Consider the following 24,071-nt stretch of genomic DNA (forward strand, 5'->3'; position numbering starts at 1 on the left):
AGAAATGCTGCACTGAGTTATCTTTCAAAAAATACAGGATTTTTTGTCTGTTTGTTTTCCTGTGCCAGAGACACACAGCTATAGGCTATAGCACAGTACGCTTTCAACCTTTTCAGCTGCTCTTGTTCTGCAGCTTGTTCTGCAGGCAGATGAAGGCCTGGAACCTGGGATCCATTAATGTGCTTAACATATGGTATAATGACCTGCAGTGGGTGGAATAATCTGACTGCAAAACAAAGATCCAAAGCAACAGCATTTCCATGGTAGGGCTTTACATGTGAACATTTACAGCCATCTAGAACAATGTGGTTTTTGTACTTTCCAGAAGCTCTTTCTAAGAACACTTGTTATTTCACAGGGAGATATCTGTGGCTTCAAACAGTGATCAGCCAGCATTCAATGGCTGGAAAGTGACTTATGCTAAACCAGTAAAATATGCTGGTTTCTATTTAATCCTGTAAATCAGATGCAATCTGAGATTGTTTCCAAAACGCAATTTGTAAGCTAAACAGTGATGGCATGTTATACAGTACAAGCTGAATGCATAAGTAGTGTTTGACTACAGATAAATCCTTGCCTTTCTCATCAGCCTTCTGATCTTTCTGCTAGTATTGGGATTGCCTTGTGGGCACAAATGAAAACATCCTTTGAAGGCTGTGCCATGAATTTGCATAGACGATGTTGGTATATGCAAATCATTGTTTCGCAACAAAACAGATATATGAACATTAAGATTCTGTCTGTGTGGAGCAGAAATCAAAAGAAAAAAATGTTGGACTATATCAGTTAGCTTGGCCTGGTCTTACTTAGCTACCTTTCCACGAAACTCCTTTCTGATTACTATTCCTGGATCACTTGGCCTCAGTTTATTGAGGCAAGGAGAAGGCCTCAATTATAAAAAAAAAAAAAATCCCTACAAATTTACTGTTTGAATGCTGTCTGCTAATGTTTTGAAAATTTACCAAACTCAAATGTGTACTTCTTTATTAAAAAATGTGAATCTAAAAAAAACAAAAAAAAAATTGTGAATGTATTTTTATGTTATTACAAATCAAATGAAAAGAAATATACTGAAAAGATGATACCGTGTCTGAAATATAGTGATGTGTGTGTCTCAGACTGGTCAGAATTCTTCTTTCAGCCAAGTTATTCAGTCAGTAGTTCACTAACTGACATTTCCCCATCTGTGCTGCATTAAGGATATACTAACAATTGTTCGTTAAAATATGATCCCTAGTCATTAAATGGGACATCACCCCAAAGATATGTTTTTGCAACTAGTACAGGTATAGGACCCATTATCCAGAATGCTTGGGACCAAGGGTATTCTGGATAAGGGGTCTTTCCATAATTTAGATCTCCTTACCTTAAGTCTACTAAAAAATCAATAAACCATTAATTAAACCCAATAGGACTGTTTTGTATCCAATAAGGATTATTTATATCTTAGTTGGAAACAAATTACAGGGTACTGTTTTATTATTACAGAGGAAAAGGAAATCAGTTTTCAAATTCTGAATTATTTGATTAAAATGGAGTCTATGGGAGATGGGCTTTCCGTAATTCTGAGCTTTCTGGATAATGGGATAAGGGATCCCATACCCGTACACTTGAAAAATAACTAGAAACTACTGAGTACAAGAAAATACTCCATAAATGCCTGTAATCAGCGTCAGACTGGGTGTCTGAAGTCCACTGGGGCTACTGCCCCCACACCCACTCAGGGGCCCCAGTCACCCACCTGCCAAGCAGCAGGGTAACTCCAGTACTTACAGGTAGGGATTGGGTCTGGGTTCACAGGGCCCATCGGGTTAAAGGCCCACTGTGTTTTTTCCTGGTGTCCCACTGGCCCAGTCTGACCCAGTAATCTAAATATAGTCGTCATGATCTTTAAAGCTTTTCTCAAACGCTACGGGGCTCATTTATCACATGCAAATTAAAATTTTTGCCGCAGTACCATTTTTTTGTGCTAAAATGCATAACTTCAAAATGGGCTGCCAATATTTATTGGGTGCAAAAAACTCAAATGTACACAATTCATAATCTAAAAGCTTGCACGGTGATATACAAATCAATGGGAGTTGTCCCAGGAAAATGTAGAGATATTTTACATTCAAATTTTGAACTTTTTTGAGAGTTTTGAGAGTTTGTAGACCCACTAGACATGATGAGTAGAATCCAAATTCATTGCAGTTAAATTTTGTAATAAATAAACTTTGAGGTTTTTTAAATTTTTGAAGTTTATTTGAACTGAAAAAAAACCTTTAAAAATTCCCCAATTCAGTTTTAATAAAATTTTGATAAAGAAGCCTCCCCGTCTTCCTTCATTTATAAGGGCACATGGGGAGATTATTTGCGCCGCAATAAATCGCTGTTGTCGCGGGTGACTAATCTCTCCGCAATGCCATCCCACCGGCTAGAATGTAAATCGCCAGTGGGATGGCATACGCGGCGCCATGATTTTCCGAAGTTGCCGACGTTTCCTCTCGAGGCCCTAACAGTGATTCACCAAACACTATTTGGTTAATGCAATGAGTTACCATCTTTTATCAGTTAGTTAAATATTCTGGAACCCTTCCTCTGTGGCTCTACAAAACAGCCAAATCATGAATACCTTTTATTTACTACAGTTTATTTACACTTAGCAAACTTATCGGCAGCTTAGCTTGTTACCTGTGAAAGCATTTGTGGCCTGCAAACCAGCTTCCTGCATACTGCTTCTCAGCCAGTGTGGAGAGGCCAACTTTAACCTGTCCTTCCAGAGATAACTGATGGACAGGCAATTGTCAGGTCACTTCCATTTTAGCCATTCCATGTCTTCCTGCATCCAGGGGAATTCTTGTACGGTAAATGTAGCCACAGATTCAAGAGGGCAATTCCAGAGCTCAACAGGCCAAAATATTCAAATGATCTTATCTGTCCAACCAAGAATAAGATGCCATGATGATAAACATGAACATAAAGGAAGCGAAATAATTCAAAGATGTTTTATTATCCTTTGCCCAGGAGAATTCTCTCACCCATCAGTTCATCTTTGTCTTTATTTTGCAAGGCTTGGCTGGTTCTGTCTTCAAGCTGTGTCTGGCCCCCTCTGTCTTAAACGACTCTATTCCCCCAGGCACGCTAACTGAGGAGTTAAAAAAAATGTAGAGAGATTACATTACCTAATGATCTCTAGCAACATTAAGATGAACAAACCCAAAAAGGAACAAAAGAAACCCTTTGGAAGCAGTGGCATACATAAGAGGGGATTTTCAAAAGGTAAATATTACAATTTTGCTGAGATGAAATGTGTGACCACGCAGTACTTTGAAATGTAAATCACATCATGCTTTCTGAGTTGCATATGACCCCCTTAGCGCTGTTTATCTTTCACACTTCAAAGCCATAGTTACTAGAAATGGGAGAGAGAAGGAGGGGAGATCGGGGTCAGAGAAAAGAACAACAGGACTGCAATAAAAAAAATGTAAAAGATAGGCCTGGTTTAACTGAAGTCTGCATCATTCCGCACAAAGAGGAACGGTACCGAAAATGCACTGATTTACTTATCAGTACAGAAAGCCAAGGGGTGAACACTGTGAGGACTAAATCCATAATGGCAAGGAATAATTTACACCATGGTAATTCAGCTCAAACCAGCATTAAAGTGATTCACAATTCAGTCTTATTTGCTTCCTTCTAAATAAAACCAAGACTCTCTAACTCTGGCATGATCATGCATACAAAGTATCTTATAATGAAATAAAGTACATCATATCATAAATATACCATATATACCTTAATCAATTAACTGCTAATTATCACTATGTTCCAATTTTGATTTCCATGGATACTTCGTTTGTTATTTGTAGGTATTGTATTAGAGTCCTCACTCTGAATACAGGTTAACATTAAATAAACCCAGTAGGATTGTTTTGCCGCCAATATGGATTCATGCAGCTTAGTTGGAATCAAGTGCAAGTAAAGTGGTCTCTAAGGGAGATGGTCTTCCTGTAATTTTTAGCTTTCTGGATAATAGGCATCCCATACCTGTACTTATTTTTATCTACAAGGTAAAGTCACTCATAAGGCTTTGATACCACAATTTTTTGTTACAACTTTTTTTTTTTTTTTGAGAAAAAAAGATTGCTTTTAATAGATAGATTGCAGTGATAAATTGCTTACAGAGCAATGATTCTAAAATTGGAAAGTAGGACTTCTGAGGGGGATAGACTAAAGAGACATTTCATTCTCTAGTCTTTAATAAATGTAGTTGCTAGGAATATAATATAATAGTATATAATGGACTAGATTGTTTATGTACAAAGGTTCAGGGCTCAGAAAATGCAAAACCTGAATTAATAGGAGGCGACACTCAGTTAAAGGTCAACTAGCATTGGATTTATATGTTACAGACAATCTTATACCCTGCTCTTGTTGTGGCTGGGAGGTGTTCATATTGTTCTCATAAAAAATATGCAATATTTGGCACTTGTCATTTGTAGTCATGATATTATTTATTATATTATTTATATCCAGTAATATCTTAATGCTTTATACTGTGTCACAATGCTTTCCCTTTTGTTTCTCTGTTTATAGAGATGCAGGTTTCCTCTTAAAATATATGATTATTCTTAAATGTGTGCCATTGAATAGGATTTGTTTCTCCCACTGACTGCCTGATATAACACTGTGTAGCATAACTATGATTTCTTGTCAGCATAGCATATGAAATGCCCCTACAGGGTTTAAAACACATAGCTAAATCTTCCCACTTTGCCTCTGGTACTTTGCTTTGTTACTGATATATCCGGGGTTTTTAGCACAGATCAACGACTGAAACAATTCATTTCATTCTATAGAAAACATGGGTTGATGGTACAACAAACACATTTCTCTCACTCACTGATGCATATATGATTATTTAATGGCAATGAGAAGACCGGCCTCTGGCAGGCCTCTGGCAAAGAAAAAGAACGAGAAAAGGGATTAATAGGTTTTTAAATGTAAATGCCTTGCCTGGTGTTTACATCTCTTTCTCTCTTTTTTCTAAGTCATGGGAATAAAGGAAAACATTGAAAAATGTGTTTATGAGACCATATAGAGCCAGTAGATGCCAGTAGTCTATGGTAGAGTCTCTCAAGTATTCACAGGGATGCAACTATGCCTGCCGCCTGTTTGCACAGCAAGCATTACCAAACAACTCAAATGCAAATGTTTTTTAAGCTATATACAATACGTATATACGTATGTAAAATTACTGTACAACATAGGCAAGAAATATAACAGGAATCAAAAAGAAGAGTTACAATATTTTAAATGAACGAAGATTCTCAATTGGCACAGCCAAGCCAGGTCAAACTGTTCAGCCATCCAAACCACTCAGAATTGGGTTACATATGCCTTATTTGAAAAAAAAAAAAAAAAAATAATAGCTGTGCTAAAACATTTTATTTTAATTAGCTTTTTTGTTAGTGATAGAGAAGGGGGAATAGCAGCTGGCTCTTCTATTTATTCTCCCCTACTACCTAAAAACCTAAGTACAACTGCAGATTGACTCGATAGTAAAGGTCTAGCCATATATTTATATACAAAATTATTATCTAAAAAAATTGCTAGGTTGTCTGTCTAAATGCACTTAAATTGTACAATAATTGACTGGCTTAAAGGCTGACACACGGATTACCTACTTCCCCAGAACTACATTTGTTAGACTTTCTGCAGTGACTTGACCAAAATATTTTGGTACTTTATAAATATAATTATAATAATAATTATGGTCCATGGGTAAATTAGGCTAACAGTTGACCTTCTCAGAACTTAAGCAATCCAGTCTGGCATGTCACAAATAGAAAGCTGCCAGTCTGCATAATGTAAACAGAGAAAGTAAATAGAAAATGCTAGTTGCGATTGGATGGATCTTACATATCCGGTTTTGACAACACAGGCAAAAAGTGTTTCTGAGCTAACATTAACATAAATATAGACTAACCTGCTGGACCAAGTTAAGGGGCAGTTCACCTTCACAAAATCTGAATGCAAATGTTATACCTGTGGAGTTACACCAATGTTCCAAACCATTGTATCTAAAAGCATGGTTTTCCCTAGAGCCTGTATCGGATTTCCCATAAGGTAATTTAGGAGGATACAGGAACTGTATATGCCAACTGGTGGCTGTGTATGCTCAGCATTTAACTGGCATGGGATCAGCACATCATGATACATTAAAATGGTGACATTTCACATCATTAGCATCACATTTTGTCTACTTTTCCATACTACCTATTTGATTTTGCAGTGCAAGGAACTTATGGTCTGGTGCATTTTTGCCTTAACACAACTGTAATGTTATAAATATGGGGTACTAATAGAAACATCAGGGGCATGATTCCTGGTGTTGTTTCCATTAGCACTTCAAATTGTATAACATCATTCCAAAATGCACACACAATAACATCTGAATATTGTTGCATGTGCGATGTTATTGAATATACAGAAATTGTTACAGTAGTCACGCTCACCGTGAGTAAAACCCATCACAACTTCTAAATGTCATTTATTAAACACGTAATTTAGTAGGTTCATAATTCAATGAGTTAAAAACAGCGCAGTGACCTTGCACACTAAGCAGAAAGTTAATTGGATAAAGTTATTTCCTCTGTTCTTTTCCCCCAACTTATTAATTCACTTCTAACTGAATCATAGGCAAGTGTCACGCTCAGTCTCCAAGAAAATAAAGTGTGTGCTAATTTTTGTTGTTTTCCTGCCGCTTGGTTTGACTGAGTATTCACACACTGGGGCTGCAGAAGGCTTTCAGGGAAATCTTCAATAACATATTGTGATAAACGGGTAAACTAGAACCTCTGGGCAGATCATCTACCATATGTGTCAGCCCCTGTTACGTTCCAGTGTCAGCATTCTCAAAGAGATTTATTGGTTCTTCACCTCAAGACAGAATTACTCAGTGTCCAGCATTAGAAGGGCAGAAAATCACTGGAGCAAATAACTGGGATGGTATTACTCACATTAATGCTTCTTTAAAATGTCTGTCACAGCTGAAGTCTACTTATCCTGGACTAAACACCAAACTGGAATATGATTCTGTTTTATTTCCTGCCACCTACTGTAGAATACTCCCCTTTTGCTCAAAAACAAGTTAACCACATATTTAACATAGATGATGGTAGATAATGAAAATCAAGATCCTTTAACCTACACTCTCAATCGGCTCCTGAAATCCATTTAAGAAAGATTATTTGTTTTATATACTGAACATGTATCCTGGCAGGATTCCGTCACAACACCTACAGGCTCCACTGACAGCCTAACCCTTTTCTTTATATAATTTTTTTTCATAATAAATGTTAATGTCACACCTAATTAGAATGATGGCAGACCTCTGGACGGTTACCCTTGCACAAGTCGTCATTAAAAGCAGCACTATGACACATCTGTCAGTGAGTTTAGCAGTATATAGTACTTTTACAGCCAAAAAGTTAATATTCCCTCATTTAACATAGGGTTGTCACCTGATTGATTTTGACCAAAATACTTTGGTTGTTCTTAGGGCTGTTTGGGTCTCAGCCTTGTAAAACCCCAACAAAAATCTGGTTAATAAATGAAAAACATTGAAATACTAAAATACTCACCACAATTAGTTTTTCTATCAACATGGCTTAGTTATCAAGTCAGTTAATTTCCTATTATTACAGAAGAAAAAACAAATCAGTCAAAAATGAGAAACTGTTTTCAAAATTAACTTTGCTGTATTTTAGAGCTGCATAACTGGTTTCTGTATAACAGATCCCATACCTTTAATAAAGGGATTGGACTTACTCATTAGGCTGAATATAGATGGATTTTTTTGAGTTTTGAACCAGACATCCCAGTTTTCAAAGGAATGTCCAGTTCAAAACTTTCTGTCTGGTTTAAAACATTGAGAAAACTGGACAGAAATCCAGCCAGTTGCTTCTAAGGAAAGCAATAACCCCAACCTGGCATCATAACCCTGTCTGACATTATTGTTTCAACCAATGACCTCATCATGCCCACCACAGCATCACTGCTCCACCTCCAATATCATCAGCTCCACCCCTTTGTTTGGGTTTAGCCACCAGCAAAGGTGGCAACCCTAATGACATTTTCCCCACCTACAGTATATGGTAATTTCCATCAGTTTGCCGCTACTCAATTTTGAGCCTTTTTTAGGGTTAATTTTCTAATTGCCTATTATAAGAAAGCTGAGCAAGGCAAAGAAAAACCCTTCATGGCAGTTTTATTTTATGAAAATGGGATATATTTAGTAAGGAGAATTGTCCAACACTAATTATTAATTAATACAAATAAAAACATTTTTTGAAAAAGGAAATTTGAGGACAATAATACACTTATATACAATATTGTTTATATTTGTTAAGGGGTATGCAGACTAAAACATAAACAGGATAATCAGCACACACAAGCCTGGACGGGGATTCAAAATAGGCCCTGGTATTTCAAGTACACAGAGGCCCAAACAGCCCCCCCCAACTAAATAGTGACTGTCTATGGCATCTTGCAGCCCCTCTGGCATTTGCCAAAATCAACAGATTGACAGTCTGGGCCTGGATACACAGAGGCTAAATAAAGAAATAAGTACAAATTAAGACACATCTTGAAGGAAGTCATTTAAGAGACAGTCCTACAGTTTCTGTTAGCACATTAGCATTATCGCCTGCATTTTGGCCCTAAAATTACAGTAGTAAGATGTTAGGTAAGGCACTAACACATAAGGATGTTGAAACCATCAATAGATAATCTGTCCCAGGGATAAGCTTTTGTGACAAGTAATCAGATGAAAATAGGATTCAGGCAAAAGAAAGTACCAAAGTAATGCAGCATGGCAAAAAATACATGTATCTAAAGCAAGTCCATTATTATGGGCTACACCTATCATATCGTATGAACAAGAACAAAAAGAAAGAAATAAAAATGCTAGCGCTAAACCATACTAATCAGATTCCATTATTCAGTTCCATTGATTTCCATAAAAGGGACTATAGGTTAAACGCTATTAACTGAATTAAGCCTTACTTGTTAACAATATTACTGTACCCAAAATTAAAATTTAAACACCATAGTCTCCAGGGTTTCACTCCTCAGGACAGGCATGGCTAAAGGTCCCCATACACGGTAAGATCCGCTCGCTTGGCAAGATTGCCAAGCGAGCGGATCATCCCCCGATATCCCCACCTACGGGTGGGGAGCTTGAAGTTAAAAAAAAAAAATAATCCAATAGTTTGGCCCTGGGGCCAAACGAACGGATTATGTAGGCGGCAATGGGGCAGTCGGTTCGGGGACCGCATCAACGAGCCGATGCGGCCCCCGATCCGACTGAATCTTTTAACCTGGCCGATCGATATCTGGCCAATTTCAGGCCAGATATTGGTCGGCCAGCCGCTCGTTTCTGCCCCTACACAGGCAGATAAGCTGCCGAGTTGGTCCAAGGGACCGATATCGGCAGCTTCTATCGGCCCGTGTATGGGGGCCTTAAGACTGTATGCCAGCTCTTTTGTGGCCAATTATGTATATTACATTTCCACTATACTTACCCTACACTCACCAAAATATGTCCCAATTAAGAACAACAACAGATTTTCATTTTTTAAAGAAACACAAATGGTGAGAGGGGGAATATTTTTTTGCTTGCAGATTCAAATATCTTTTCTAAATAAATCTTTGTCTCTTTACCACAAGGCTCTGTCCTAGGACAACTTTTTTTTAACTATTATTATTAGTTGCCTTGTAAGAAGATTAACTTACATAAAACATATTTTATGATTTACAACATATTTCCTTTTCCTCTGTAAAAATAAAACAGTACCTAGTAGTTGATTGTTACTAAGATATTATTATTTTGTATTGGAGGGAAACTATCCTATTGGGTTAATTTATAAGTTAGAGTATACAATAAGTAACTGCGACTAATGCCCGTGAGGATTCGCTGCAGGAATTAGTCGCTGCAACTTTTTGAAAATTTGTGGCTACTAATCGCTACATGTGTCTTTGCCCTTAGGCTGATGCCACACGTGGCGTTTTTACGCTGCGTATTTTCTAATTCTCTCAGCAGCTGAAAAACGCACAATATCCTCATCCATAGAAATAACTTGAAAAGACTCGAAGCAAACCACACAATGTGTAAATACGCTAGAAAACGCATGGAATCAGTTAACATGTGCTTACACAGTGAAAATAGCTTCTTGCAGCCCCAGGTGCACGCTGTACCCACTGCCCGGGTGAAAACGCTAGAAAACGCCTTACCATGGATTTTTCAAGCGTTTGCCGAAATACGCCAGTATTTGCACAGCAAGCTATTCCTATGTATACACAAAGGCAGCTGCCAGACCTAGCGGAAATACGAGGCATTTTTTACTATTTCGCACTATTAGCACCATGGAAACGGGATCTGCTACGTCACCAGTACTAGGCTGAAAAACGCCATAGTCAGGGGCTGTGTGGTTTGTGCGGCGTTTTTAGGCTGAGAAAATACGCAGCGTAAAAACGCCACATGTGGCATCAGCCTTAAATTACACAAAGACCCCTTTATATGGAAAACCCCAGGTACCAAATATTCTGTATAACAGGTCCCATACCTGAGTGTTTTCTACTAGATACTGTATATTATGACCTTTTACTCATCATACCAAAATGCTCAAAATAAGTACAAATATCTTATTTATAGTAACAATAAAGTGAATTTTAAAAAGTTCAAGCTGATAACAGTAAGGTACCAAAATGTATTTTCAGAATATTCAAATAGGCCCTTTATTGCTAGAAAGGAGTCTAACCCAATTTTGGCTCTGAAGATATCAGGCGCTCAGTGCAGAGTTAAGGGTCTAAGGGGGTGTGAATGCTTAGAAGAAAAGCTCTAAAGGGCATGTCTTGCGCCACTTAGATCTCTTGCAACCCCAGGGGTCATAAATGAATGAATGCTAAAATTACTTTTTCTGGGGAGTTATGGATGCCGTCTTGTATCTAAGTCATATGGAAAAAATATTTTTATTCCTCAATTGAATCATGCCTATAAGCATTCACGTGATAAGTCTTACAATAAAGCTTTCTCATAGGACTAAATCTGGCCCAATGTATGTAAAATTTGGCCAGGTTTAGTAATCAATAGAAACTGAATTGGATATTCTAAGCGATAAAGTGCTGAATCAGCTGATTGGATCTTCAGAACTGCAAAACTGCAGAAAACTGTTATTAAATCACAGGATTCTCTCACAAATACCTATTAGTACTAAATCAATATGGGGCCAATTCACAAAAGGTCGAAAAAACGTGTGTTATTTTTAGCATTCACAAAAAGACCACTTGTCTGAATAAAGAAGCGATTTTATTGTCGTTATTTATCAGGCGATGACATATTTTAAAGGAGACATATCCTATAAAAATTAAGAATGTACCAGTGAATTATACTCCTCTAGATATAGAAGGATTGTGCTTAAAAATGTTGTATTTCAGGCTGATTTATTGAGAAATTCCACAAAAACCCCACTAGCCCCGCCCATCTGTTCCACTTCCTGCTGGCTGAATTCTCCGGATGAGCTGGGGAGCCGGCGGCCCTCCGTACCCTGCACTGTAGGATAGGAACCAATCAGCAGCTAGGCTGACCTGATAGGGAACTGAAGCCTGTCTTTGCTTGTGGGAGTGCAGGGCTGTGATTGGCTCTCCCCCTCCTACTGTGCTTCTGGCAGGGACCGTTTGGACACGCCCACTCTCCATTTCAAACTCGGACAGAGAAGTGATAGGATCTATAGGGAGCCCCAATAAAGGGGCCATTGTTACAGATAGGGTTAATGTTTAGCCCAAAGGGAAACCAGCACCGGATATTATTCATAATTGCCTACAAAATTAGCATTTTTACCATTTATCCAATATGTCTCCTTTAAGTGATATTTTAAAGCATACAATATATTTATGCGTTATTTCATAGCACGCGATATTAGCGCACACTATTACGCCCATAACCATTACTTTCTGAAAACTACCGTTCTGAAAATGATAGGTTCCCTGAAAACTGGAGGAATCATCACTCTATGGTGATCACACGAACCGCAATGTTCGTCACAAGGGTGATCTCACGAACCGCAATGTTTTTTTTAGTAACGCCTACTCCTAGGAGGTGTTAAGTTTCACAGTAATTATTGCAAGATTTTATGCTTTTAACGCTTAAAATATGTCTGTGAATTATTATTTCTATTAGATAATTATCACAATGTCATGGCCATATCGCTTTGCGATAATTGAGATTTGATGAATCGTTACTTAGTTAAGGAACACTTTTTAACGCATAAAACTATGCGTTAAGTGTTAACAACCTTTTGTGAATCAGCCCCTATGTGTGCTATAACATCATGGATAACTTGCATAATGTGTTACAAGGTAAATTATGGAATATTAATCCAAACTGAACATATATACAATAAATGTAAGTTTGATATATTTTACTTACAATATAACCCCCACCTACTATACTGAAAACAATTCTTGCAGTGGAACATATCAAAGGGACATGTCATATGTAATTGCAGAACGGCCATTTGATGTCATTGACCTCTGATTGCTGCCAACTTTGTTCCAATTCAATCAAGCAAAGTGAAGTTGAAAGGCTCCATCACACTGTGCCAATCAACTCAGCCAGCATTTTTTTCGTCTCCTTACAACTGCCTGGTGTCAACCGCCAACATCTTTGTTGACCGATCAGTGATGTTACATAGGAGGCTACTAATAACTGAATACAAAATGTTGCAAACTACTGGCAGCTACCATGTGGTCTTATCAAGGTCTGTTGAACAGAGAAACGCTTTTTTTTTTCTTCTTCGTTGTGTCCTTTACAGAGTTCTGTCAATCCATGTCGTCTGGGTTGAACAGTTTGAAGTAAATTCTTTTTGTTTCTCAGCCCACCCACAGTCCTAACTAATTTTCCATTATAGTTTGTCACGAGCAGAGTTTTAGTCACAAGCAATTTAAAAGGCAGGTGGCTGCCGAAACTAAATTAATCAATTTCCCACTGTGCCTAAGCCCTATTACCGCAGTTTAAAAGAAAATCATTAAAATATGCAGACAAACCCTAATAGACTTGGAGAGAAAAAGAGAGGAAGAGAACAGAGGAATTCAGCACAGTGTGCTCTCAGCACAATTACTGTCTGGATGGACATTAATTAAAATGTTTTTCTGCGGGTTATCAAACTATCCATGGGTATATAACATATTGGTGCTAGTAGATGTATTCGAAAAAAACAGTGAATGAATTCCATCTGCCATGGGTGGCATATCATAATAGGTCTTTTCAAAAAGTTGCTTCTATTCTATGCCCATATAAAGTGCTTGCGGAATAGAAACTGCATATTTGAACAAAACCAACAGCAGGATTTAGGAACTAAAGCAAGGGAGACCCAGCTCATTCTGCATTAAGATGTAACTAGTAGTGGCAACCCCCTAAAGCTCAACCCTTGTAGCTGACAAAGACATAGCTTACAAACAAAAAGTATATTGCTTGAAAAAGTAACGCATCTGTCATTTGCCTGTTTTACATGTATTTAACTGCTTAAAGTAATATTCACTAAATATTTTCTATAATTTCTTTAAAGAAATAACTGCTTTTTACATGAAAATAAAGTTACCTTTTAAAACTATGTAACAGCAGGCTTCCCACAGAATCAGTGTAACAACATGCTCAGGAAGCACCACAGGGAACAGCCAGCTGTCTGCATTATCCCTTCAGCAAATAAGAACACCCAACAGGTGCCCATGTTTACTGATGCACTTTTGGGGGCCTGGGTTTAACACCAGAACTTGTTGGGGCCCAACATACCTAGGAGACTAACTGAGTTAGTGAAGGTAACCGTGCTTTACAGGGTTTAAAAGCTTCAGCTCTCAATCTCAGTGTACACCCCCACCATAGGTGTTAAACACCAAACCATACAAAGCTACTGAGAGAGAGCGCCAGAATGCAGTGCTTGTTGCTAAAAAGTGCTTTATAAACACAACATGTTTTGAGCACTGAGGCTCTTTATAAAGTGTATAAACTTTAAAAAAGGTATCTCAACAGACACTACAGTGTCACGACATTTCAGTGAGGCTAACCACAACCAAACCCAGTTAAGATGGATGGTCCTGCAAGTAGTAAATCCCTTATCAAGAGGTGGTAATTTAAAAGCACAACTTTCACAAAGAGAGGCCTTTTGGATTAAAAAATTGGACACATTAACCAAAAGGTATGAATGATGGCTGGAGTATAAAATGGTTTCTCTGACCATGTAATACAATACATTGATGTGTATACTAACATGAGCCTTTTTCTTTTCAGATGAATAGTTCTCCCTTTATGAAATGAAAATAGACCTGAATATGTACACTAGAAGTACAGCTAATGGTAAGAGTATTGGGGCATTTTCCTATATTTTCTATGTTTGTGATATGATTTCTCCTTATTTTGCAAGTGTTTTTGTAGCAGAATGAGACTTCATTTTTCAGGTGAAATCTGTGGTAGGCCAGCAATTGGCACTACCTTAAGTTTACAGATGGACTTTATGTAAAGACTGTATTAAGGACTCTTTTAAGGACACTTATTGGACACTTGCAACATACTATGCATCACTGAACAAGATAAGGATTTTTGGCCGCACCTCCGAAGTGAGGTCACTGCTTGCAGTATAAATGGTTGTGTACACTGTTGGGGATTACACTTGATACAGAGCCTCAGTGTTCAAAACATGTTGCATTAATAAAGTACTTTTCAGCAGCAAGCACTGTAATCTGGCGCTCTCTCTCTAGCTTTGTATGGTTTGGTACCTAGACTAGAGCAGGTGGACAGCTCATACTGGGCAAATTGCAGCATTAGGTACACTAAGAAAGCAGATTGAAAGGGCAACATCCCAACTTGGTATTTTTTAACTGTGTATAAATATATAAGGGGACTCTTTTTTCACCACTACTTTCTTCCAGCACAAACAATGAACCATTGAGATTAGAAAAAAGGAGGTTCCATCTAAATATTCAGTGTTCTTTTTATAGCAAAAGCTATGAAGTTGTAAAATTCCCTCCCTGTAGTGGATGTACTGGTAGATACATTTGATATCTTTAAAACTAGGTTGGATAGCTTGAGAAAACAGTACTCAGATACTGTAGACGAAGATTTCTCCACTCAATTAGTCCTGCCTAGCTAGTACATCACAATATGTAGTTTTTACCCTTGCATCTGCAAGCCATTTAAATGCACCACAGAATAACAAAATGACCATAAATTGCTGCTATTGGGAACTTCATTGGATGAAACGGTATACTAATCCTGTATGTCCTCTGAAATGATTCATGGGTAACATTATACTGTGGTCCATTATAAGTCCTTGAGTCAGCACAGGCAGAAACAAAAAGAATGATGGGGATATTTTTTAATGTATACAAAGCAGGTGAAAAGCAAAGTGTAAGAAATAAAAAGGCACTGAAATTGCTAAACAGTTATTTTACAGGAGAAATTGCCTCTCAAACCTTCTGCAGGAACCAACCATTCTGGTATACAGATAAATGACATGATACACAAGGAATTTTGAAAGTAAATGTCATACAGAATTTCAAAGCTTGCATAGAAATTACAAAATTACAAGGAGCGCACTGCACTCTTCTGCTCTAGAGTTCTATTAGTGAGGCTAATTAGCAACAGCAAATCACTAAAGGGACAGTGATAATTATGTTTCTTTATTAAAAAAGGGCATGTTTTATCATTTACAAATACTTTGAACAACTTTTTTGAAATTCTATATAATCTCTAACGTATAATATAGTCCTGTGGTTCTGAGACTGCCAGTAAATTGGAAGTCTTTCAGTCAGCTGAAAGGTGCCCAATACCAAACCCAGGCATCTTTACTTGAATGAGAAATGCATAAATGTGTATGTTCTTTGGCTGAAAAGCTTTTTGGTATATGCCTGTCAAGGGAGGCTGAAAAATACTCCTCAAACCATCATCCTAGCATGGCACCATAATGCCATTGGACCCTGACACTAATCACCCCACTATTGTCTGTACAATTCATATTTTGATTGAGTAAATACAGAAGGAAGCACAAGAAGAAATACAATCATATTGTTGATTGTTGTATATTGTGAGAGATGCAATGGAAAAGATCATGGTTTGGTGTGTTTTCCACCAGTGTTAAAGGTGGGATACAAGTAGCAACAGGTAAAATGCCTGGTTTTGCAGCAGGTAATGCTGTGTTTTATGTAACTGGCTTAGGAAGAGCCAAATTAATAGGTCCCTGGAGTGAATGAAGGGAGAGCAGGAAAGACCCTCCATTCCGTACTCCACTTAGTATTTTCAGTTGGCCGGCTGTAGGGAGCTGCCTGATTAGGCTGCAGGTGAGCAGCAAATAAAAGGGCTGTGTGATTACACAGGGGGTTGAGTTGGAGGTTGATTCTTGACTCAGAAGGTCACTCTCAGAGCGGGGCACAGGGCAGGAAGGCTGCCTGCCTGTGTTAGGAACTCCCAGATGAGCTGGGGGTGCCACCTGCCACTGCAAGGAGCAGAGGGAGTCGTGACCAGGCGGATGAGAGCTCAGAGGAGTCAGCAAGTGTGAATGAGTCACTGGGGACAGTGAGAAACCCTGTAAAGGTTCCAGAGAGTGGAAGTAACCCTGGAAGGTGAGAGCCCTGAAGAATGGACAAACAATAATCCTGAAATGTTTGTGAACTGACTTATGTTGGGATGAATTGGCCCTAAATAAACCTGTGTTTTTGCCTGAAGAATTTGTGTCCCTGTCTCTTATGCTCCAGATCCTCTGCATGCCTGCCTACCATTGCTAATTCCCCCAAAAATTACGTGTACAGGCAGTCAGCATGTCACATGTCAGCATGTATAAAACTCCTTTGCCCACCCACCTAACCCCCAATATGCTATGCAACTATGGCTGCAGTTTAGATTTTTCCTCAGATTCCCAGCAAAGGCTTATGCCCTCAAGTCATGATATAAATAAAAGTATTATCCATCTATTTAACAAAATAGTGGCAGAAATACAGGGGTCACATTTTTTGGCAGAGAAAACATTGGGTTTGGGACCATAAGTGGCTGTGCTTCAGTATCAGATAACCCATGGTTTCTGCCGCTGAGATATCAGAACATTGCTCTTTACTTTTTAACAGTATCTCAAATGTTTTAAGCAGGATATCATTTAAAAGTCCCCTTACAGATACATGGTCTGATTCTTCTCAGATAGGCACTTAATTGCACCAATAAGGGCTCTGGCACACGAGGAGATTTGTTGCCGGCGATTTTTAAAAGAGCGATTTGGCGACAAGACGAGCGACAAGACGCCAATGCTAAATCAATGGAAATCGCCAGCGTCAAAACATACGAGGCTACTTCAAATCGCCTGCTGTTTCAAATCGCACACAGACCCTTTTTGGATTTCCTAACTAGTAGTGGACTGAAGAAAACCTGCATTTGAGCAATTAAGCAGCTATGTTAGTAAATATGTTTTATAGGCTTAAAAATGACAATAGTCTATTGAGGGTAAATTAGAATGAAAGGAGAACACTTACAGGAAGGCATTGTGGGGATCAAATAGGAATGTCCTTGTTTTGTTCACACAGTGGTGTCGTCCCCAAACTACATGTCACCTAAAATAGAAAATACATTAAAGAGATACTGACAACAGAGAGTAAATCGTTTTTTACAATTATCATAACATTGTCTTTGCAAGAACGTTATAATTTTGCCATAAAAATATTTGCCTGAGGTGTTTACCTGTCTGATCCCCAGTGTTCCTCTATGAGGTGGCAGCCATATTTGTCTGTAAGCATTAGAAGCTATAACTGACAGACTGAGAAGGGACAGTCAGGTTGGCAAAACAGTCAGGTTTAGGAACTTCAAGTAACAATTACTTACAAAACCAAACCTGTCAGTGAAAAACCATCAACACGACCTATAGGTAGCTTTTTATGTAAAAAAGTAGTTTTTTCGTGTCAGTATCACTTTAAAAGAGTGAATATTACTGTATCTGTTTCACTCCTATCCCACCCCTTTATTTTTGGCTATTTATATACCAATACACCAGCTGTTGACACAGTGCATACATTTCAGCTGAACATATCTTCCATAAGCATGTTATCTGTTTTCCCTATGCACTTCTAGTCGATTAGGGAATAACAGCACTGCCAAACACAGCTGTGTGGATTTGGGCCAAAAGGAAATGATATTACTTATGATACTGCATCAGTCATATCTGAGATTTTCCAGTTTGCCAATAAATAAGGTATCACTTGTTTTATTCCAACAAATACATTTAGACAGCTATTATATTAAATAATGATAAGCAGAGTTCCAAATCAGCAACTGCATTTTTGTCAGAATATGTAAAAATGTTGAGAAAGAGGTACAGTGTACACTGAAATGTTGTTTCCTGTGGAACCCAACTGAAACCCAACTGTTTGAGGTTATTTGACTTTTTCTGCACTTGTGCACAGCTAGCTTAAAGGAGAACTAAACCCTAAAAATTAACATGGTTAGAAATACCATATTATATATATTATTTTATATATTATATTAGGCACCAGCCTAAAGGTTTAGCATGATCTTGTCCTTCAAAGTTGTTAGAAGAGCTCCCCACCTTGGATTCTGTTGGGATTGTCAGTGACACTCATGCTCAGTGTGGTCTGAGCAGCTTATGAGAAGCTTAGTTTAGGGGTCATTGCAAATTATCATGAAGAAAATAAGCTGTGCCTGTAGTATAAACTGATGCTACAGGATAAATTCTGGTGCTAATTGCACTGGTTTCTGAGCTGCCATTTAGTAACTGTCAGTATTATTTACTGATCAGCCTTATATTGTGACATTTATATTCTACATATATTATTTAAACTTTATTGTGCATTAGTCCCTAAGCTCATTAACTGACAGCAGCACAGAGTATGTGTAGTGAATCAGCAAAAAAGAAGATGGGGAGCTACTGGGGGAATATATGGACACAGGTCCTCATTGCTAAAGGGTTGTGGTTGCCTTTGGAAAGAATGTACATTTGAACATTTCTGCCATACTTATTTAAAGGAGAAGGAAAGGTAAAAACTAAGTAACCTTTATCAGAATCTATTACAGATGACAGATCTATGCCAATACAGCCATAAGCACTCACAGAAAAGCTGCACTGAGTTATCAAAAGAAACACAGGATTTCTTGTCTCCTTTTTTGTAAACATGTTCTTCTGGTATCTGACTTCCTCTTTCAGAAAATTCCTTCATTCCCGGGGCCACTGTCTGTGTAGTTCTCTCCTCTCTCCCTTTTCCAGCTCCCCCTAATCTGAGCTATAAGCGTTAAAACTGCAGCAGGAAGCTATGAAGACCAAGCTTAAATGGCAGCTGCAATCTTAAGCAAACAGAGAAAGCTTCTTGGGCTGTTTACTCAGGTATGGTAAAGCTTACTGCAGAATAAATATAGCATTCTAGGTGGAACCTACGTGGCAAATCTATTGGCAGTAAAATGCCAATATGACTTTCCTTTTCCTCTAGTTGGGCTTGGGTTTAGATTGGGTTTAGATGCAGTTTTATATTATATTATTTTACATTGTCCAAAAGTCATATATAATGTAATCTATAAATCGATATATAAGCAAAGTGTATAGCCTCTAAAGGTTGTACAGCATATCCTGACTTCTGGTATGGGCAAGAACAGCCAAAACACAAACACTAGAAATGCTTAGCCTTCTGTTAAAGGACAAGGAAACACATTACAACATGTTTTAAGTATTTAATAGCTTACCCCTGCTGTACTGGATCGCTACATTTATACAACCAAAAAATTCAAATTTAACCAGCGGTCGCATCTGAGGTGCACTCTGGGTATTTTTTGTATTTACTCCTGATTTTTCCTGAACTAAGCAGCTAAATGGTTACACAGAAAAGCACTGCAGCACTGCAGAGCACCCTTCAGGTATGCCTGTCCTATGGATTAATACCTATAATAGATTTTCCTTGTTGTTTAATGCAAGCCCTATGGCTTCACCCACCCAGACGTACAACCTTGGTACTCACTTGAAGATTTCATTGCTGACCATACACCAGCACTGGGGACTTAGCAGACAGAACAACAGGGTGCAAAGAACAGTCTGTTTAAGATAATAGCACTGGGCCCGCATCTACAAAAATCGTAGCTCATGGTGTTTTTGAACATTATGTCAATTCAGGTAACTAAGTGGCCTGTCAGGAGGATGCAAATGCTTTTCCTCATCAGCAGCACCGTAGCATTTATTTGAATGACATCCCTGCCTGTAGCCTGTGTCATGAGCAGAACGTTCCCTGTACAAATGAAAAGGTAAGGCCTGGCAGCTAGCAGTTCTTCTTAAAAGTACAATGGCAAGGAAAATCATTGCTGGACCCTTATCTAAATGCTATCCTATTTGCTTGCTTCCACACAAAGAGAACAATTCTGAGTCAGCAATATTTATATTATCTGCGTTAGGGCAAGTCAGCTCTGATGCACTGTATCAGGCAAAACCGAAAACCAGGCCATCCAGTGATTCCATCATAACACTCCGCTACCCAGGGAATGCATAGATCAGTAATCATTTCACGGTCTCATCATTCAGATCAGGGCAAATTCAGCATACATGTATGTGGTGGAAATGTATAATATCCATCCCAGGCCAAACTCTCTTTCACAGGCCAGTAAGCCAGGAATCACAGCATTTAAAGATAACAATAACCCTGCCTATTTTAACATCCCATTTATTTTTTTCAATACTTTGCACAATGCATTCCAAATTACTGTATACACCAAAAAGTGTAGCCAGCCTTACTTGGCCCCATTTGGACCAATTTGGTGGGGTCTATGTGGTTACCAGATGGTAAAACCTGGAAAACCCAATAAATGGCCATACCGACATTTTTTCCACCCCTGGTAAGCCACTCCCCCATTTTACAATCATACTCCTACTGATAAGAAATAGCTAGGCAGAAAGCCTCCAGTTTATGCTAAATCATAATATATTGAGGGTGAACAATGCAACAGCATCCCTACCAAGTACATTATACATAGTAAGGGGCAGTGGAATTATATTGCGAATGAATGCCCCCAGAACATGTGGTAGAATAAATGCAGTTCTTGCAAGTCAGTATAAGAAAGGGTACAATGAAAGCAAAAAAAAGGGGGGGGGGCACCAAAGCAGTATCCAGATAAATCAAAATTTTATTTTTAATATGGCATAAATTAGCTGGGTGTATCCAAACACACACAAACCAATAGGACTGCTGTTACAATTAAGCAATCCTGAATTGCTATACATGGGCCAGTCCTATATTAGGTAGCATTATCTTTATGTGTTATATACTGTAGATACAGGAGTGACTACAAATAGATTGTAATAACCTATTTAATCTAAAAAAGAATACAAAAATAAATTAAGACTAAAACTACAAAACTCAACAGACATATAGTATAATTAAATTAACCATGGAAACACGAGACATCAGATTTGCTGTTCATGCCTAAAGCATGTTCAGAGCAAACCGGCGCTCATCACAAATCTCTATGCATACATACTAATAGAAGCTCTTATGCCCAGTGCTCTTCTGCTTTTTTCCACAACATTCAAGCAGAATCGTTGTCATTTTTATTTCTGAACCCTATGCCATCCAATTAGCCTGCTCTGAGTGTTGTTTCCCTTTCAGATGCAATTCCCATACATCCTAAGTTGTAAAAAAAGGAGCTGGAAATCTGCACATTTTACATTAGAGAACTTCTCATAAATTCTTAATGTTCATGTGGTCATTTTAAAGGCCACAGCCATGGTCACTATAATATTCACTCCTAGTTCTTTAAAAGGGTTTATACAGTACAACAAAAATACAGCTACTGATTGACACAAAAGGTAAAAAACTGCACTGTAGGCTACACTCTGACAAGTCACATAATTTTGCTTAATGCAATTCAGGCACCAACTATTTGACTTCTTTTAAGATGTAGATGCCTGGACTTCTTTTAAGATGTAGATGCCTGGTGTTCTTTTATAAATGCACATGTAAATGAAGAAATTTCTCCTATTTCATATCTCTCCTGTAAATCTTGTGCAGATGTTAGGGTTTTAGTTATCCTTCACACCTGGAGGCAGGACAAACTCTCAGATCCTCTATATGTAGGACTGGCTCCTCCTCCACCTTTCAGTTCATTGGCTGTTTTCATTCCAGAATTGCAAGAAGTTGAGCTGCAAGTCTGTCATGTGAAACCCAATGAATTGGAGCATACACAGGGATGTTACCATGTTGGGACAACTGCGTGTCTATTCAAAGACTCAGGAACTTGGATGACTGGCTGGGTATTAGACTGCTTTTTTTATGTTTATGACCCATCCATGTGTTTAAAGGACCTGTCTGGTGTGTTTCTGTGCGGTCGTGAAATCTGGAGCACATATCAAGATGTAGTCCAGATAACGCATGATTGTAACACCTTCAGTTCTCAGATAAGCATTATTGGCGCTAGGATTTACGTGGAACATGTGTGGAGCTGTACACAGGCCATAGGGCAGGGCTTTGAATTGGTAATGTCTTTAAGAACTGTGAACCTTAAGAACTTTTAGTCTCTGGGTGGATTGGGTTGTGCAGACGTGTGTCCTCTAGACATATGAATAATAGGAAAGAGCAGGGTTCTAGGGCAGCAAGCACCGATCATTTGGATGCCATTTTCTGGCTGCCAGCGTTAGTTCCTGGTCTGAGGTTGATGATTATTTACTGGCACCAATAGCTAGCTGTTCTAGCTAGGTCCAGGGATGCAGTGGCTGGTCTCAATGTGGATGTGGCATGAACCCCTGTATGGGAATGTCTGTTGTGTGCTCCGTATAGATCGCTCCTAAGCGTGCAGTCTGGAAGGCCATGAGGTATAGTAAGTCGTAAGGAGAACGAGGCAGAAGTGATGTATTTCCCCACTTACATATATGCACCTGTTCATACATATGTCCTATTGTCGATTACGGACAGGCATGCATTCATATTTGGTGCCAATTATAGATAGACATACGTACTTATTTGGCACCTTTAACCAGTGATTGCTGCATAACCTGTAATGTTCTCTAACACAGTCCTGCAATTTCCCCAAAAGTGCCTAGCATTGTGCGGAGCTGCTGTGCACATCTAGAGCCACAGCCTCCCTTGTAATGCCCCGCATCTGGACTTCTTGCCTAGGTTGCTCTGCCAACCCACTTGCCACCCATTTGCCTGACCGCTGGAATCTGCCATTGGCACACATTCAGAGTTCTGGACTTCTCAGCCAGTCCTACTGTGTCAGTAAAGGTTTAGAGGCAGTAATAACACTCATGGTATAAGTCGAGACTGCTCACATGACACCTTACCCCAGTTAGAAGAATGAGATACTGCTCATATGTCCCATATGTGCCTGGGCCCTTAGTAAAGTATTGCTTGGTGAGTGCCAAGTTAATGATAGATAGCCAAGGAGGACTGCTCAGTGAGTCCTGGCAAAAACCACCGAGGGTTGTAATAGTGTAAAATAAAATTGTAATAATATAAAGTAAAGTAAAATCCTCTAGGCTGTCCTACCACCGGTGACAGGACAAAAGAACTGAAAGGTGGAGCCAGCCCTACATATAGAGGAGTTGAGAGTTTGTCCTGCCTCCAGATGTGAAGGATAACAAAACCTCTAAAGTCTGCACTGCCAGGATGTGCCACTAGAGAAATTAGGATTTATATTAAACCAATGGGCAGGAAGGGCGGCAGGAAGAGCTTGGCCCGTGCCTGCCCGCAACCTGAGGAATTTATGTGCGTGTTGGCCAGAACTGTATCAGTAGCAGCCAGAACAGACAATTTATTGAAATCCAAATCTTGGGAAGGTGCTTCAACCCAAAGTTGAATTAAACAAAGAGGGAAAATAGTTACATTTGGGCATGCTAAATTCCACAGAATGTTTTTTATTTTAAGTAAGTTTTAATTTTGTATTTAATATTTAACAACAACAAGAGAGAAGGGTAATATCCCCTTTAGGTAGAAGAACAAGGGGTGAAAGAAAGGTAAGAAGAAGGGAAGAGAGAGGAGTGAGCTGGGAAGAAAGAAAATTCAACGCA

General features: G+C 38.7%; 1 protein-coding gene across 4 annotated transcripts in view; it reads right to left on the minus strand.

Annotated features, from left to right (window-relative positions):
• ldlrad4 (low density lipoprotein receptor class A domain containing 4) overlaps window positions 1–24,071 on the minus strand; it is a 242,598-nt gene that overhangs the window by 145,004 nt on the left and 73,523 nt on the right. The window contains exons 2-5 of one of the 4 annotated variants that reach the window (XM_004915258.4): window positions 17,554–17,631; window positions 7,629–7,679; window positions 3,021–3,127; window positions 2,674–2,916 (exon numbers count right to left, since the gene is read on the minus strand). In XM_004915258.4, coding sequence (XP_004915315.1) covers window positions 2,674–2,713 — 40 coding nt within the window. In that variant the 5' untranslated portion in view covers window positions 2,714–2,916; window positions 3,021–3,127; window positions 7,629–7,679; window positions 17,554–17,631. Of the gene's footprint in view, window positions 1–2,673; window positions 3,128–7,628; window positions 7,680–17,553; window positions 17,632–24,071 lie in introns of all 4 variants that reach the window. The other 3 variants (XM_004915257.4, XM_031903526.1, XM_018095031.2) reach the window with 3 other exon arrangements.

Source organism: Xenopus tropicalis, chromosome 6 (genome assembly GCF_000004195.4).
Source record: "Xenopus tropicalis strain Nigerian chromosome 6, UCB_Xtro_10.0, whole genome shotgun sequence".
NCBI lineage: Eukaryota > Metazoa > Chordata > Amphibia > Anura > Pipidae > Xenopus > Xenopus tropicalis.